We start from the raw sequence: 17,586 nt of genomic DNA, 5'->3' as shown, positions 1-17,586 counted from the left end.
GCTAACACACAACCAAGCAACCCACTGCAGCATCTCACATGGCTATACTATAGAGATAGAGTTTAATGCACAGAAATGCACATTTTGTGATTGAGATTATGAATGTACGGTTTACATGCATGCACACAGAAAACAGGTTTTTCTCTTGGTATGTGCAAGGTGGCAACATTTTTTTTCTCTCTCTGTCTCATACACACACACACACACACACATACACACAGACAAACACACACTATGAACCCTATGGGAGAGGGTTCTTCAGTTTGCTGAAGGTGAACTGTTCCCACGCACACCCCCATCCTGATTAATGACTAGACTCCATGTTGAAAAAAGGAGTGGCAGCACAGACACACACACACACACACACACACACACACACACACACACACACACACACACACACACACACACACACACACACACACACACACACACACACACACACACAAGCACACTGTCCTCCTCCAGCCGCATCTTCAGGCTGGCAGTTCACACCCACCAGTAATCCCAGGAGACTGATGTACTCCATTACCCAAGAATTTGATATTCGTGGCGAATGGATAGGCATACATTTGTAGCAAACACACACAGACATAAAAATATATACACTTGACTAAATCCTGCTTAATAACGCTCCATTACCTTTGATGGGATGATATAAGGGGAAATCTGTTTGGATTCAAATGTTCCCTGCTGCAAATTTCAGCAGCAATGTGAAAATAACAAGGAGGTTTTATAAAATTCTCCAGACTGTTGTTGCAAACACTATGAATGAGAAACAATTTGCAAATCTTGTCCTGCACTGAGCTTTGATTTCAATCCATCTTGCTCTTGCATTCTGATGCATTTTCCTATTAAAGACTTTAATGAATTGAATGAGCGAAGCAGTTCTCTACACGAAAAGGTAGAGAGATGCTCGATGGTGCAATGATGGATTACAGCTTCAGATATGCCTGTCAGCTGGGCACTGTCTACAGTCTTAATGAATTTTTAAAATGAAGAGGCCCCTATGAGTGGTCAAAGCTAATGCGACTTTGAATTATATATCTCCTAGTATGCTCTTTTCGCTGAACAATGGTCTACAGCAGGTGAGTTCCAAATAAAACAGAGATGACAGATGGGGGTGTAGTTGGCCAGAATCAATACAATAGCACAAAGGGAATAAGTTAAGTTATAGAAATTGACCTACAAAGCTCTGCAAATACATCTTCATGAACATAATGGACAGAAACATGTTTTTGATTAGTTGAAAGATCAAAAGTACTGAGAAGAGGCTGAGCAGTACTGATTACTGAGATTCTACTGCAAACAAGCACTTTATGGTTGAACAATCTATTCAAGGAAACACTAAATCTGGATATAAACTCATACCATTATTAAAGGCCCTGAAAACCTGTTTTCTCAATCAACTTCTTGCTTTGAACAATGAAGCCCCACATTGCACACATTATTCTCTGCCAAAGGACAAACGGGTTTTCATATTTCAAGGGAGAGATGTACATATTTGTCTTTTTGTCCTTTTCTTTCTCATTAATTTTACAAACATGACGTCATGTATTTCCGTACATCAATCAGTTTTGCTACATTTGAATCAAAAAGTGTCAATCAAATCTGAATGAGCCACGCCCGCACAGTCCTAAAGCAGCAGATTAGCTGAGTTTTTCAGTTGAGAAATATACCCTAATCTATTCTCTGTTGGTGCTCATTGTCACTTCCTCTCTCTTTATAATGAATGTCATTATCATCTTTGTAGTCAAATGACACTTGGGCTTACCTTGCCATGATAGGCACTGCTGTTCTTGGCCACGGCACATTGGCGGTCCACCAGGAAGCAGTACCTGCGACGCTCCTCAGACAAGGCTGTCTTGTATCCCTCGGCGATGAAGGTGTCGAGCTCAGTCTGCTTACTGCTGATGGTCTCCACAAACTGAAGGGAACACAGAGACACATAGACATAAGTACAATTTACTAACCAGGACACTTTTGTAGGACATAATAGCTACAGGTTTGCACAGAAGACAACATGCATCAGCATCATTACGTGTGACACTCTTCTAATAAATATTTTGCACGTCACTTACAGCTTGGGAAACTAGAATTATTGCCTCGTGGTAGTATGCCTCCACCAACCACTCAAGCTGCAGTTTACATCCATGTCTGTACAGACTCATGTAATATATGTAGTGAAGACTAGAATAAAAGTATATTATATCGTAAGTACCTAAAGAATTCTTGAGTTATGGCCAGACATGTCTTTTGTGGGGTCTTAAAACACATTTTCACCTTTGACAACCAAATTCTTATCAGTTTACCCTTGAGTCCAAGTGGACGTTTGTGCCAAACATAATGAAATTCCCTCCAGGCATTCCTGATGTATCTTATTCACAAAAATGGAAAGGACACAAGGTCAGGTTTTTTACATAAGGTAGGTAAGTCCAAAGGACAGAAGGTCTGACGAGCAAAGGGTCCGAGCAGCTGGCTAACATCTAAGTACTTTTTGAATAACACCTTGCTTCACATTCACACAATTACACACATTCACACCAAGGAGCTGTTCAGTACAGCACAGTCTTGTACTGTCAATCACTGCACAGTTCCACTGGAGCAATTAGAGGTTAAGTGCACCTTGGCGGTAATAGCTGTGCAAGGAGAGAGGCTTACTCAGTAACTTTCTCTGGCCAGATTTTCCCTGCCGAGTGCTACCGAGGTGAGGCAATTATGACTGAAGATCCCGCGGTGTGGAGGAGGAACTGCTCAGCAAAGACCCACTAATCTATTTTACATGTCGGACAATAACAAATAACAGGTGTGTTAATGTGTGTATAAGAGAGAGCAACAGAAAGAGAGAGAGAGAGAGACAGAGAAAGAGAGAGATCCAGGGCTGTCAGTTTGTCTTAGCATGAGCTCTCTAAAAATGGGAAATGTCAGTGGGAAATGTGTCACTGAGTCCAGGGAAAACACAGACACACACACACACACACACACACACACACACACACACACACACACAAAGTGACAGTGGCGAGAAGCTACGGGGAGTCATATTTTGAAGAAGAACGGCATTTACGTGTTTTTGGGAGCATGTGCATATACTCAGGCACTGTATTTACAAACAGCAGAGTTTGAATGTTGGTAGCTGAAAGTTTTAGATACCGTAGTCTCAAAGTAGGTCAACTGAGACCAGTTTCATGGCTTTGATACTGTAACATCTGCTGATAAAGAATTGACCTAGAAGAGAGTGATATATTTACTTACATTGATTTGATCTGGACTCAATTTTTCTAAACCCGGGCTTGTCGAGGCTTATCATGGCAGAAATGTTAACCTTTTATGTTGACATGTGACTTAAAAACCCTGCCATATTACAAAATGGGAACGACAAATACTGCTTCGAGCTTATGGATGATTCTGTTACTTTTGTGATTACACTCTATTGCAAAAGAGAGGAAACTGATAAAATCCACGTCACTGTTGGTGCTGTACTGTGATTAGCTGTTCCTCAAGTTCAACATTATCAGTATCAAAGCATTAGAGTTCAGTTTAGGAAGCTTCAAATTATATTCCACAAAGACTACTCAAGTTTGGTACGTTGGTGTTTAGTTCCTCCGGTGCCACCACATGGTGCTGATGTATTTCATTTAGTAACCACCAGAGAACACTACTTCCCCACTGCCAACAGCCACGAGGTAACTTCATTGGAATTCCAAGTGCAGAAGACTGTTTACTGAACACATTTTGAGGAATGGCCTTTTGCATTTGCGCTGGAACAAATCCACCTACACCATTACACAAAGCCAAGTAGCCAAGTTATCAAATCAAGCATGAGAGGGATGAAAGTATGATGAACAGAGCCTGACCTTATTCTGTTCTTCCTGTTCACCTTAAGCTCAAATTAAGTGCTTTGAAACTGGTTCAGTTAGTTGCTTTAGTTCTCAACGGGAAACTGTGAGTCTGGTAGTGTTAAATTACTTGCCCACAGCCTTGGCTTACTTTCTAGTTTGCCAAGACATGGTGTTGGTGTGATGTTAGCTATAGTAGCAGGAGTGTTGAGAGTGTTGCTGTCTGGAGCTGGTGCGCTGACTATGGGGAAACCGTCTCATCCTCTCTGCATGTTAGTTTCACAGCAGCTACTGCGGCGACAGTTCACTAACCCACAAACTAGATAACATCAGTTACATTAATAGCTGTCTTGTTGTTTGCTTTATATGGTATTTGGTCCATACAACATGCAAAGATCTAAAAACACAGGTTTGCTTGCATAGTGGGATTATTTGGACTGATGCATAATTGTGTTTTGGATACTGTGTTTGTGGGCATGTCGTTTGTTTGATGATGTTATATATTGTTTGTTTTGCTTCAGCTATGAGAAAGAGTATCCACTTCCACGCCATACAAAACTACTTGTGTGTGAAATTGAGGGGAGGAGCTTCTGAAGGAGCACAGAAGGGAGGAGTGTATTTGTTTTGTTGTTTAGTTCAAATATCAACAGTCTTTCTCCAGAAACACTTACTCCTCCTTTAAAGGCCTGAGCATCATCTCAAAAAGGTGGGCTGTGAAGGGAGGAGCAAAGTCATGCTACTGTAGATTTGTCACTGGAGCTGCCTTTATTTTATCTCCCTGTCTTTTTCTTTCCTGTGAAAAAGTTAAAGATAGTGATTTTGTTTTGGTATGAGTCATACTCTATAACTGCAGAGAGAGAATAAAGAGACGAGGGAGAAAGAAGGACAGAAATATGCCATAGTGAAGAAATGTCCAGCAGACACATACACACACAGCTGGACTCTTGACTAATAACATTTGTGAATGGCTCTTTGGTTACATCAAAGAAGCCACAGAACAACCATTTAAAAGATCACAACCAACTTGGCTACCCCTTCTCCCCCTCTTTCACTCTGTCTCTATGGTGGAGTGACCCTGTTGTTGTTTTTTTTTTTTTTTTTGCAGCCTGTGACTCACAGTCTGCTGGCCTCCTCACCACTTCTAAGCAAAGCTAATAGAAGCGGCTCAACCAGTGTGCCCTCTCCTCTTGGAGAGAAGGCAAATCCTCATGGCCCAATTGTCCAACCATTCAAAAGGTCACAAAAGTAACCCAAGACAATGAGTGCAGTGGGAAAAGCCCCAGCCGGCACCAGCCAGTATTATATCTCTGTGACATCAGGTTACATCAGCTGGGATTACTTGTTTGAAAAAAGAAATATTATGAATATAAATGAAACCTGCCACACATCATTGCAGTTCTTACATTCTGCCTTTGACTGATCAGCATTACTGCTTTTCTGTGTGGCCCCTTACACTGACATATTCAGGACAGGAAAAAAAAAAAACATGTCATAGAATCAACTAAGTGACGCATTCAGTTTCACTGTACACAAACACAGTTTCCAGTAATTATAGGCATTGGGAGGGGAGGGATTTACAACCTTCAAAAGGCAGCGAAGCATACAGTGAGATTCACAACAACAAAACTGTTTATACTCCTTTTCATTCCTGTGGGGTTTCAAAATCCTGTACAGTTGGGAGCTGCTTAGGTCTGCTCTTCCATTTCTTCATCATCAGCACTCCTTGGATTCAAAAGAATTGTATTGTAACGCTCTAGGGCACAACAGAAATCACCTACACCAATACAGTACCTGCATGGATCTGCAGTGTGTGTGTGTGTGTGTGTGTGTGTGTGTGTGTGTGTGTGTGTGTGTGTGTGTGTGTGTGTGTGTGTGTGTGAGTGTGTTTGTCAACGCTTATCTACTGCACCTGCACATCATCAACACCTTTTCCTGCATCTGTATGAATAAATCCATCCACAATTCCATGTTTGAGTCTCTTTTTCATTTCATGACACCAAGCTGAAGAAACCCCGAGCTTATCAAACATCAGGTGACATTAATTCTGAATCCTGAACTCAGTCTCTCTCTATCCGTCTGGGCCCTTATTAACAGTCTATGCAGTGCAAAGGAGTTTATCTAGATGAAACCCCTTTCTATGGTACCTTGGTCCACTCCACTGAACTACATAATGAGCTGATTAGCATTTTGGCAGGGGCTCTATCCATTGATGAGATGGCACAGTCAAAGTATCTGAAGTCAGAGGAGAACAGGGTGGGGAGAAAAGACAGACAAAGAGACAGAGAAGTGGGAGAGTCAACAGCAAAAAGTGCGAGCGAGAGAAGGAGGGAGAGAGCGATAGAGACGGCGATCAATGAACTGCGGCCGCCATCTGTGTCCGCTGCCAGACTGCACTCAGACATACTTTACTTTTTAATGAAAAGAGAGGAGACAAAAAAGAAAAACTTAGTAAGTCTCATCTGCTAAAATAACACAGATGTGGTGGAGGAGGAGGAGGAGGAGAAGGAAGAAGAAATGTTGAGCTCACCTTAGTTATACTGTTCTACTGTTTGAAAGAAACCACCTCTATCCACACAAATTAAACAGAACATTTGTAGACTTTATATCTGCAGCTGGTCACTGTCTGAGCCTTTCTGTGGTAGGTGGATAGTTGTCATTGTGAAGCACAGTTCCTGAGAGAGTGCATGGCTATGTCACTCTCTCTGTGTTGTTCTCTCCAGAGGACTCAGGCACAAACGAGTTGACTTTTCTCTAACACGCCCACAGCCGTGATATGATCAGTGAAAACGAGCAGGCTGAAAATGAGAAAGGGAGATTGATTTTCCTTTTCCCTGTTAACCAACTGTGTGTTATGAGTCCAGGGCCTGCTGAGATCTTTCCTCTGCACAGATGGGCCCAGTTGATCAGTCACACAGCCTCAGTAGGACTGTGCAGTAAAGTCCAATAAGTTGAAATGAATTCTGTTTTTGGCTGTGCTAATGGTTTGACCTACGGCTGTTTGTCACCACACCTATGGAGATCCACACCAAAAATACTGAATCATACAGTTTAAAGTGGTGGCAATGAAATATGGCATCATGGCGCCCATAAGAAGTCCTCATAACCTTTTCTTTCTGTTTTTTTAGGGCCTGTGTCAGGTCATAAAGTGTATCTCTGTATTAAATCTTTTGTGGATATCCATGGTACCCAGTTCATTTGTTATAATGATTATGATGAGTGTGATCATCAAGCCAAATTTTAAATTTTAACACCTAAAATATCAAAATCTACAGGGCAGATTGCCAAAAAATGCCAAGAAAATGAGCACATTCCTCTCCAGGGGATTAACAGTTTTATTTTTAATGCGCCTTTAGCCTTTCACAACCCATCAAGACAAATTTCAAATTACCACCACTTCTCACTTGTATTTTTAGACTGAATCAAATTAAACTATTTCTTTTTTTTTCTTACTTCTAGACAAACTCCTACTGATTTGCAATAAATTATTTCATTCATATACCTGTTTCTGTTCATTAAAGAGTGCTTACTTCATCTCACACTGGAAACCTAACAAAAGCCTAATTATTCACCACAAAAGGCAGCCTTACACAGACAGGTACATGTAACAACTTGCCATTCTTGACTGAGATTTACCAGCTTAGGGCACTCACACTAGCCTCCTATTTCAAACCCTGCTCCATACAAAACTGGACTGCTGCACAACCTTCCAACTTTGACACCTCAAGATGACTTCATCAAACATCTTTTTATGGCGTCCCTGACACCGCAGAACAAACTCAATATGACACACAGCAGTCAGACCAATCAAACACTGTCAGACCATCCCAGACAAGAAAGAGCAAATGTGTGTGTATGTGTGTGTGTGTGTGTGTGTAAACCCTGGACAGAGGAGCTGTCTTCTTATAGATCCAAAGCAGCAAAGAGCAAAGTTTTCATACCCAGTGGACTCTACAAAAACACTACATCCACAAGTGTTGGCAGAATCAGGTATCTGGTCCAGTTATCGATCTGATTCTGCCAAGGCAGGCTACACTTCACAGCCACAGACCAACATCAGCACAGTGATTACTGTGCAAGCCTTGACCTGTTGGCTTGAGATTTTTACTTCCATCCCTCCAGGCAGTCAGGCATCCAGCTTCCTGTGAAATCCCAGTGAAGTCGCACTGTCGCCCTTTCCTGCTGTGTCATTTTTCTCAGTTTGACAGTACACTCCGGTTACAGGACTAAACAAATAAAGAACCTGAAAACAACACCACAGTGAAGACCTAAAAGAGCAGGTTAATACAGAGCTGGAGTGTCTTTGCAGGCATCTGCGTATGAGAGTACACACTCCTGTCAGGCAGGCGGTCGAGTGATGGAAAACTAAATGTTAAAGAGAGCAAACTGAGTTACGTCTAACACTGAAGGTTCATTCCAGCTCATCAATATTCATTTTTCCAGAGCTACTCTGTCGGAGGTTGCTTTGCTATGGAAATAATCACATGAAGGATGACGCCCAAAGCAAACGCTGCTTTGTACGCTCTGTGAATCAGGTGACTGCTTTGGTTTGACACACACTTTTAGACAGGTTTCAAATGTTGACTCCAGAAGACTGAAACTGCTGCAAAAAACATTGTTCTTGATAAAAGCATTTGAGTGCTTCATCTGTATGTTATAGCAGTTACACAAGCATACTCTCTGTGTGCCATGTCACATAACCACCTTTTCCAAAATAAGGACATCTGGAGATTTTTGAATATAAAAAAAAAAAACAAACACAAATAACTAAATCTTGAAATAGAAACTCACAGTATGATGTTATATTGATAATATCAAAGTGCATATTTCCTCTAATATACAACATAGGAACATTTATAAGAAGACATAATAACTGCATATCAGTTTGATTAAATAACTACTGCTGTAACTAAATTACTTTTCAAATGTGAAAAATAGCATTCTGCTGTGAGTTGTCTTTTATTTTGAAAGGTAAGTGTTTGGCCTTATCTAGATCTTATCTAGTCCACTTTGGATAATTGAGTCAGATATTTTGTGCTGTATATACACACTGTGCTTTTACTCATTCTGTTAAATCCCTGGTCAAAGCAATGTGCTGACTGGACGCACTGAGGTAAATGTGAGCACTCTTCCAGTACATCAATTAGTGTAGCTGACTTGTTCTCTTTTTCTTGTGTGTGTCTACGTGCCTGCTGCATGTGTGTAGATGTACTAAAGATTGGCAAGGGCACAAAACTCATAATCAAACCTCCACTATTTGCCTTCCCACTCAGGGCACCTTGTCGCCACTGCCTCCACCCCCATCTTTGCTGTTTTGTGTATTCTCTTTACTTTATGTAAAATAAAGTCATTATTTTGCACCAAGACTCATGAATCTCTAATCCAACAGACACCCACATGCACACAAACTCAGAACTGCTATGAACTGTCTTGAGAATGTTTAGATTATTATTTTTTCGAATTTCCTGAAGTCACGCCTGGGTATTTTGTCCTGTCAGGGGCTGACCCTTCACAAATGAAATTTAACTCCTGAGTTCACCAATCCCTTTTGATCGTTATATGAGACATTTTCATTCTCACTGTTGCATAACTCTACTAAAGCAAAATTAGGATTTGTTCAAAAACCCATCAAGAGGCTCACCTGCATCTCCTTTTCTCCGTATTTGGAGGGGTTCTTGCTGCCCTGGCTCTTCCTGCGCAGCTTCTTCAGTTCAGCCTGGCACTTCTCCAGACTCTCCCCTTTGCTCTTGTGTTCCATCTGGTATTTCTTAAGGGCAGCCTACGTTGGGCAACAGGCAGAGCACAAACACAAAATTAGGACCACAAATTAAAAAGTCTGGGTCAAAGAGAGTGGGGACGTAGATGGGCAAATACATAACAGTACTGCCAACCTGTTTTTGAAAATTTCAACACCAAGTCTTATGGTATTAACAACTAGATTCATCTCATTTCACTAAAGTAATGGAAATTATCTTGCAGAGGCTTGAAACTTTTCTTCATTTTTGTTACAGTTATATTACTGTTGTGTGAAACTGCAGATGCAATGGACTCTAGACAAAACTCCCTCTTGGCACGAGGGCTTTGACATCTGAAACTGATCTTTTTAATCAAAGAAACAAGCTATTTCACATGACTCTTTACAAGCTCCATATCTGTGTATTATTGGTCTTCCAGGTTTGATTTTTGCAACAACGCAGTTAATTATTGTGTCTCTTTAACCATCCATGGTCATTGATTAAGCACTTCAAGCAGATTTCAAGTTGATTTCCTTAGTGTAATGAGAAGAACAGAAATCAGTGACTGCCTGCAAATAAAAAAATAAAAAAAAAACTAAAGCGTAATTTGTAGAACAAGCAAAATGACTGGCCTAGTCCTTTTACAGCCAGAGTTTATTTATTTGATTCATTTAATTTGCTTATTAAATTATTTATTTATTGAGAAAAACAACTTTGTTTCCGGGCTGTACCAGCTCCGTTGCTATAGTAACTGTGTCTGGTGTGACAAAGCTCATGTGGTTTCTGTACGAGGCAAAATTGGCGGAGAAGAGCTCATGCATGAGGGTTCAACACCCACATTTGCATAGTGTAAGACACCGAGGATGTAGGTAGGCATCCTCTAGGCATCACTTGGATGAAAAGGAGCAGAGAAGAAGAAGTTGGCATCACTGGAAGACTAAAACTATGATACATGCTGTGTTTGGTTTTCATAACAGACACGGGTGGTATTAGTTCTGTAGGTCTGAGCTGGACTGGAAACATCTAAACAACTAGTGACCTCATAACAGGCAACTATAAAACAACAAAAAAAAAAAAAACTGGAACTTTCCATTTCAGCTTTATCTATTGTTGATTTATTTTCCAAGTCATTGTCAAGTAATCACATTGTAATGTTTGCACACAAAATGGACCAAAACATGCCTTTGCACAGGTGTTGTCTTTGTAACCCCCTAACAATGAATGACTCATCCTTTCACTCCCTTCCTAGTCTTTGAAGTAAAGCAGTTGAACCAAAATGTGTTGCTCTGCAATGCACATTTACAATTTGACTCTCATAAACTGAGGCTCCCTGGTGGAAAATCCCCTGAACATTGATCATAGTAATGATTAGAGAAGACACAGCTGGCTATTGTGAAAAGTTTTCTTTTAGTCTGGAGGGCCGTATTGGGTAAACAAGATAATACCCCAAGCATCTGCCTCATTGAGCTGGAATTTTCCTCCTAATTAACAAAGCAAAAGCTTGTTGACTTTTGTTGCCGTTGCCCGTACCCACTTTCAATCACTGGCTACTACTGCAGACAGATAATTAGTGTGTTTAAATCTGATTAGAACCAGGGTGGACAGTAGATGAACTTTGGTACACTTGGACAATCTGACCCTTGTCCCTAAAGACCGATCTTCCAAAAATGCTCCTGTCATTGGTAATCTATATGCAGATTTTTTTTTTTTTTTTTTTTTTTTTTTTTTTTTTTTTTGTATTTTTGGTTCTTGCCCAAATTCTGACCTCTATATAATGACTGGAGAGTGTTGTAAAACCCCGGGTGAGCCATTATGTGAGACAAGAGAGAAGAGAGACAGAAACACAGGAAGAACAGAGAGAGATGCACCGCTGGGAAGAGAACACACTTCAGTCTAGGGAGGGGGAAAAAAAAGAAAAAACAGCAAGCTTTGCTTTGAGTCTTTTTGAACTGACTCAAAATTTCAAATGATTAATTCACAAAGTCTGAAACAAAAAGATTGCTATTATCACTGCAGCAGATCTGTGGGAAATTCATTAAAAGTAATGGATGTTAAAACCTCAGGGATACACCCAGATAGAAATGTCTGAAATGGATGATGAATATGAACTAATTTAGGAAGCATGAAGCATTTTCATATCTTTTCCATATCAGTTTGGACAGCAAACACAAATTTGGCAGATCTGTATGGAGTCACAGATTACCCAGAGACGGTTTACGGAACACAACACTCACGGTTTTAATTTGAACTCAACATGACAGCATCTGATTTTATCGATAAGTCTCCCAATGAAGTCAAGAAGCCAGAACCAGAAGGCAGCTCACAAACAAGCAACGTTTCTATTTAATTTAAGCAAAATTACATAAACTGTGTGTGTGTGTGTGTGTGTGTGTGTGTGAGCAAGTGAGTGAGTGAGTGAGTGGCTGTAAGCCAAAGCAGCTCGTAACGTGGTCTTTCGAACAATACAATACAATAATGGCAATATTATCCCATCCCCCAAAACAGCAGTGCTGCTCTACACTCAGGCTTCAACCCACTCATTCTAAAGATATCACATGTAGACCAGCTCCACAGTGCTTACACACACACACACACACATTTTCCAGGAGGGGTTTATTATAATCAGTCTACCCTTGAAGGGTGAGTAGACATGAAATGTTATTTCAAAGCATCTTTTACCACAGATACATCCTCTAATTGTCTCACAGACAGACTTTGATCCAGATGTTAGCACACACACAGTTTTACCTCCATCTCTGTTGTCACTTCAGTCAAATTAGGTCTTAACAGATTTTGTGGAAGGTATTATAAAGCACTAAAACGAGCTAAAATATGAGGTGTTCTCATTGGATTGAAGCCTGAGCCAATCAGATACTCACAGTCAGATAGCGTGCATCCAGCTCCACCTTCTTCTCTAGCTCAGAGAGCAGCTCGTTGTGGAAGGATTTCAACTGGGGAGAAAACACAAGAACACTTCAACAACATGCTAGCGATAATTATGTCAATGACAAAATCATTAACAGATGCTGTGCACAGAAACAAAGTGAACGTTTTCCACGTTAAGTTGTTCACAACAGATCGACAGGCTATTAAATAACGTGTTATCTTCATAACTCAGTTACTGAATAAATGTTTTACCAACACTCCTTCTCTGTGAAGCCTCTCTCAGCTTGCAGATCACTGTTACTGATTCAGTGCTATCTGATGCAATATTAAGTCACTAGATTGTAAAATAACATGTCTGAGGAATTCGAATTAAATTTAGAGTATATATATTTTTTATATACGCTCCGTCAATATCCATTGCTATATATAGTGTTACAAATAACACAATTGTCTTAAATAGTTAACCGTAAACCTTTTAACAGCAATATATGTGCACCTTGCACAACTAACTTTCTATCTATTCTACATTTAAATCACACTGATTATTTGATATTCTCACAACAGGGTAACGAACATAGTAAACAGCAAACATAAGTAGAATTTTAAGGTAAAAGTTTAGGATATAAAGTCTGGAAGGCAGGAATGATTATGTAAATATGGGAATAAGACTGAAGTAAGACTTAATAACTTTAGGGGCAGCTGATCTGCACCCACATGATCAACACCAATGTCCAGGTTTTCTTCTGCACAGCAGTAAAAATGAACATGACTGTGGATAGCTTACCAGACAAGCACATTACCCAGAATGCCACGTTGTTCAATTAACTCACTCGACTTCCCCAGACACCTCCTGAGTTAGCAGTTTGGATTTATGTGAGCTCAGCGTGTCTGTTAATTCAATATGAGTTCATGTTCATTTAATTGTCATGTTTTCCTTGTACTGCCCACAGGGGCTCGAGAGCTCAGGGACAAATCTGTGTCACAGCTGGGCAGATTTGTTCAGGGGCATCATGGGGTTGAACCACAGTGCAAAACTAAAATGTATTATTGCTGTAATAGCTTCGTGTCTAAATTATTCTTAAAATATTGCATTAGCCAAGTTTTATTGAGAGTGAGGCAATATTAAACCACAAAACTAAAAACCCTTTGAGATTAGGATACCAACCATCTCTTCTAGTTGCACTTGGATCTGTCTGTGGACCTCAGCCATTTGGAACAGCACATCCCCTGCACAGAGAGAAAGAGGGAGAAAGGGAGAAAACACATCAACAACACTCAACAGCACAAGCATCTCCACAGCAGAAAAACAGAGAAGAGAGAGGTAGGATGCCAGAGAGATAAAGAAGAAAGCAAGAAAAGCAAGAGAGAGAAACAGAGAGACCCCAGCGTGCAATGTTCATGCAGTAATACAAGACACACAAACATACAGGACAAGTGACTTGTAACTGGGACAATGAAGAACATGATGAAAGTTTGTTTTTGGTATAAGATAACAGAAACAGAAAATGAAACAAGAACAAGATATGGCAAGTGAGAAAAATGAAGTGAAAAACAAAAGCTGAAGGAAACAAAATGCTTAAAATTAAATTCTGGTTCTTCAAGCGTATAAGTGACAGTGTCTCATGGAGATCAGACATTATCGCCTTTCTTTCTTTGATTACTCTTAACATCAGGCAATGTGATTTCTAGAACATACACACACTCACGAAAAGAAAAACTCCTCAAAGAAAGATTAAAGTCTCTACATAAAAAAGGAGTGGAAAAGGAAATAACCAAGAAGGAAGAGATAAGGAGGGTCATGCAGCTAGTAAGAGCGTTTTATTTTCATATACCTACAGGCTGCCTCTTCTGAATGTGCAGTGCATTGTCAAGAAAAGGAACACAAAGAGCTACATTGAGCGAAGGACACATATACATATAAAGACCTGGTGGAAAGACAGCATGAGATCTACACGTACAGAAAAAACGAGACACACAGATTTTCCTGACCAATAAGTCCAAAGCCCCTTAGGTTTAGCTCTGTGTGAGTTACTTACTTTGTGCCTGGTAAAACCTCTGACATCAGCAAGTATTGGTTTTGCATTCAGTAATTCAAGAAACATATTTCCATCACATTAAAATTACTGTATACTGATTTCAGATGCACATATGAATGTGCATCTCTTGAAGACATCAAAGTTGTGACTGGTATAATTTGGTGTCATTTGTGAAAACTGAAAAAGCACTTAAATACCAATTTAATAGCATCTATAACATCTGGCAAATAACAAGCATGAGCAAAGAAAGCAGATCACTGTCAAAGATAAATATCATATCACTGTCTTACATTGCTTACTTGCAGACATTAATACGATATAGTAAACCATATTGAAAGATAAGTTCTGGACATCTGTGGCTGAGTAGGACCTTTACTGTGCAGTGCAACACTTTAGCGTGCACATTAGATTTTTTCCGTCTCATTTCACAACCCCCTGCTGCGTCCTGTGTCGAAAGCTGACCTGTAAGAGTACATCTCAACCTATCGCCAAAAATGCTTCGTGAGTGAAATTTGACCTTTTGCTAAAGTGGTTTCAGAAGCAAACTTCACCAAAGGGCTTTGGAGTGGTCTACGTCTCAACAGACAGCACATACAATGCAAGTCGGTGCAGACAGGTGACATTGAAGTGACTGTGACAGAGCAGGGAAACAAAAAGGCGGAGGGAGGGACATAAAGGCAGTGAAGCAGGTTGTAGCTTTAGACTGTATAAGGGAGGGAAAATACAATATGCACAGAAATTAACATTATGCAAATGAATAAATAAATAAGTACGATACAGCAACATTATAGTGTGTTCTAAAGCATTTAATAAATGTTGTAAATCCTGATTATGTTGGTTAAATATGATCAATTCCTGAAGAACCAATCATTGTCACTGTTTTTTTTAAAGAAGGTTTTTAAATATGAACACTAATATATTGAAGTGAGCAAAATCAAACATGCTAAATTCAGTGCAATCACTGCTCCTGCAACTCTTGTGAGGCCCAATACAGCCAGGCCTTTAGCCCATGGTGTAACCTGCCTGCTGATCCTGTGCCTCACAGGAGCAGAGGAACAGGCCAAAGCATCCTGTCAGTTCCCAGCAGGCCTGCTAAGCAGCTTACAGATACTCATCCCTGATCACAGCCCTTCAGGCTTAGAAACCCTGGCATTCTGTTGGCGGCTTCAACTAGCTGGATCAATTAACAAATGAGCAGCCATCACTGTATCATACACACACAGACACGCACACATGCACACGCGCAAGTCAAGTAAACTGGCAGTAGGACGGGGTGTTTGCAAGAAGCCAGAAAGGTAAAGAATGAATGAATCTGTGGCAGATCTCATCTTGTCATCTGCAGTTTCATTACTGCACAATGTACAATGCCAAAGGATGGAAGGAAATAAAAAAAAAAAAAAAATCACACTTTGGAGATGCAAATAGTTACCATGGCAACCTTCATATCATATCACACAACAACAGTAACAGAAAATTGGACTGCAACCTTCACGGGCAGTTAACAGCAGAGAATTCAATCAAGAATCAATAAAGAGGCATAATGTGGAAAATCTGAATGTGTCGTGCAATGTTGTTGTTTAGTACAGGAAATATTTGGCAGGCATGACACAACCTGTGAGACCTGAAGTAAGAGCTCCCAGCGTGACAAGGATATCCGCATACCAGCAAAGAGTGACATGACAGACAGGTCAATAGCCACAGAGACTCACGAGCAAGCACTGAAACACACAACCACACACATACACAACCACACACATGCACGCACACCAGCAAAGTGTGAGGGTTTCTCAGAGACTTGTCGTTATTGTATCAATACTTCCCAGTTCACTTCAACCACGCCTGTGTCCCTGGCTGAGGGAAAACAATAGCTCTTTTGTTGGGGTGTGAGCTCAGGTTGATCTGCACCTGCAGCACAGCAACAAGCAGCCACATGCCTGTTAGCTTAAACCACTGAGTCAGAGGAGGAAGCATGGACACAGGACCTGGATGCATATGAACAGACTGTCCCCTGAAATATGACATCAGCTTGTGTAGATGTATTGACTGCTTGTGTAACAGCAGCGATGATACACCCACACAGGTAGAGAGAAAGAAAAAAAAAAACAGAATAACAGAATGTGGGCTATGAAGCAGAAAAAAAAATAAAGTAAAAAGTGGAAGTTTGCAATGTTGAACAGAGAGAACAAGAGAGACAGAGATGGAGGCAGGGAGAGAATGGAGGTGGATGGAGAGACACTGAATCACTGGTGAAGGTCAAGCTAGATTCACTACGGGTTGTCATGGAAGCAGGATAATGCTAGGGTCGTTGCCATGGGAGAAGTTGCAAGATGAGGGGCAGCAGCTGCAAAGTGTTGTGTTACAAAACACTGTTCAAAGATCTCCACCCTTACTATCAGTTCTCATTATATCAGCATCTACACTTCCCTGGAGAGGAAGGTGGAGTGAGTCCCACCCGGGGAGTCTGTGTAAAGTACATGCGTGCGTACGTCTGTGTATGTGCACAATGTGTGTTACTAAAAAGTACAGTGATGTTAATACCTGCCTACCTGGCATGCTAAGTCACAAGGGAAACAAACAAGTGGGCAAGTATAATGGGGCAGCGGGATAATGTGCGAGACGTAGATAATAGCTGAGAGTCTGGGTGGCTGTGTGAGTGTGTACATGTGTGCATTTGTGTACACGTGTGAGCACACTCCCTGTGAAACCACAGCATCTACAATGCTTAATCTGGAAATGAGGGCAGTTTATGCCTATAGTTTATCCATCTCTTGCTCAAAAACACACACATGAGCAAACACACATTTAGTAGTTTTGTAAACGGGATAACAAACTCTTTTCCCACTTTGCTCATTCACATAGCCTCTCACACGGAAAAAAAAAATTGATATACACAGTATATGACATGTTACTAAAATTGGACAGTCAGCCATCACAGCTGTTCAGCCTACTAGCCTAATATAAGTTTGTCCAGCAATGGTGTCATGCATTTAGGCCATAATGAAGGCTTTAACAGGAGAAATGTATGACTGTCAAAGAGAAGTGGGCCAAAGAGCTGTTGCAAGTAATCTTGACATTTATTCTAAGGAGGTCTCA

At 40.6% G+C, this 17,586-nt stretch overlaps 1 protein-coding gene across 2 annotated transcripts in view; it reads right to left on the bottom strand.

Annotated features, from left to right (window-relative positions):
* baiap2a (BAR/IMD domain containing adaptor protein 2a) overlaps positions 1-17,586 on the bottom strand; it is a 49,512-nt gene that overhangs the window by 7,203 nt on the left and 24,723 nt on the right. For both annotated transcript variants that reach the window (XM_041062919.1, XM_041062918.1), the window contains exons 4-7: positions 13,623-13,684; positions 12,451-12,522; positions 9,478-9,615; positions 1,775-1,927 (exon numbers count right to left, since the gene is read on the bottom strand). In XM_041062919.1, coding sequence (XP_040918853.1) covers positions 1,775-1,927; positions 9,478-9,615; positions 12,451-12,522; positions 13,623-13,684 — 425 coding nt within the window. The remainder of the gene's footprint in view (positions 1-1,774; positions 1,928-9,477; positions 9,616-12,450; positions 12,523-13,622; positions 13,685-17,586) is intronic.

Source organism: Toxotes jaculatrix, chromosome 18 (genome assembly GCF_017976425.1).
Source record: "Toxotes jaculatrix isolate fToxJac2 chromosome 18, fToxJac2.pri, whole genome shotgun sequence".
Classification (NCBI taxonomy): Eukaryota; Metazoa; Chordata; class Actinopteri; family Toxotidae; genus Toxotes; species Toxotes jaculatrix.
Note: the sequence above shows the minus strand (reverse complement) of the source record. Positions and strands in the feature narration are given on the sequence as shown.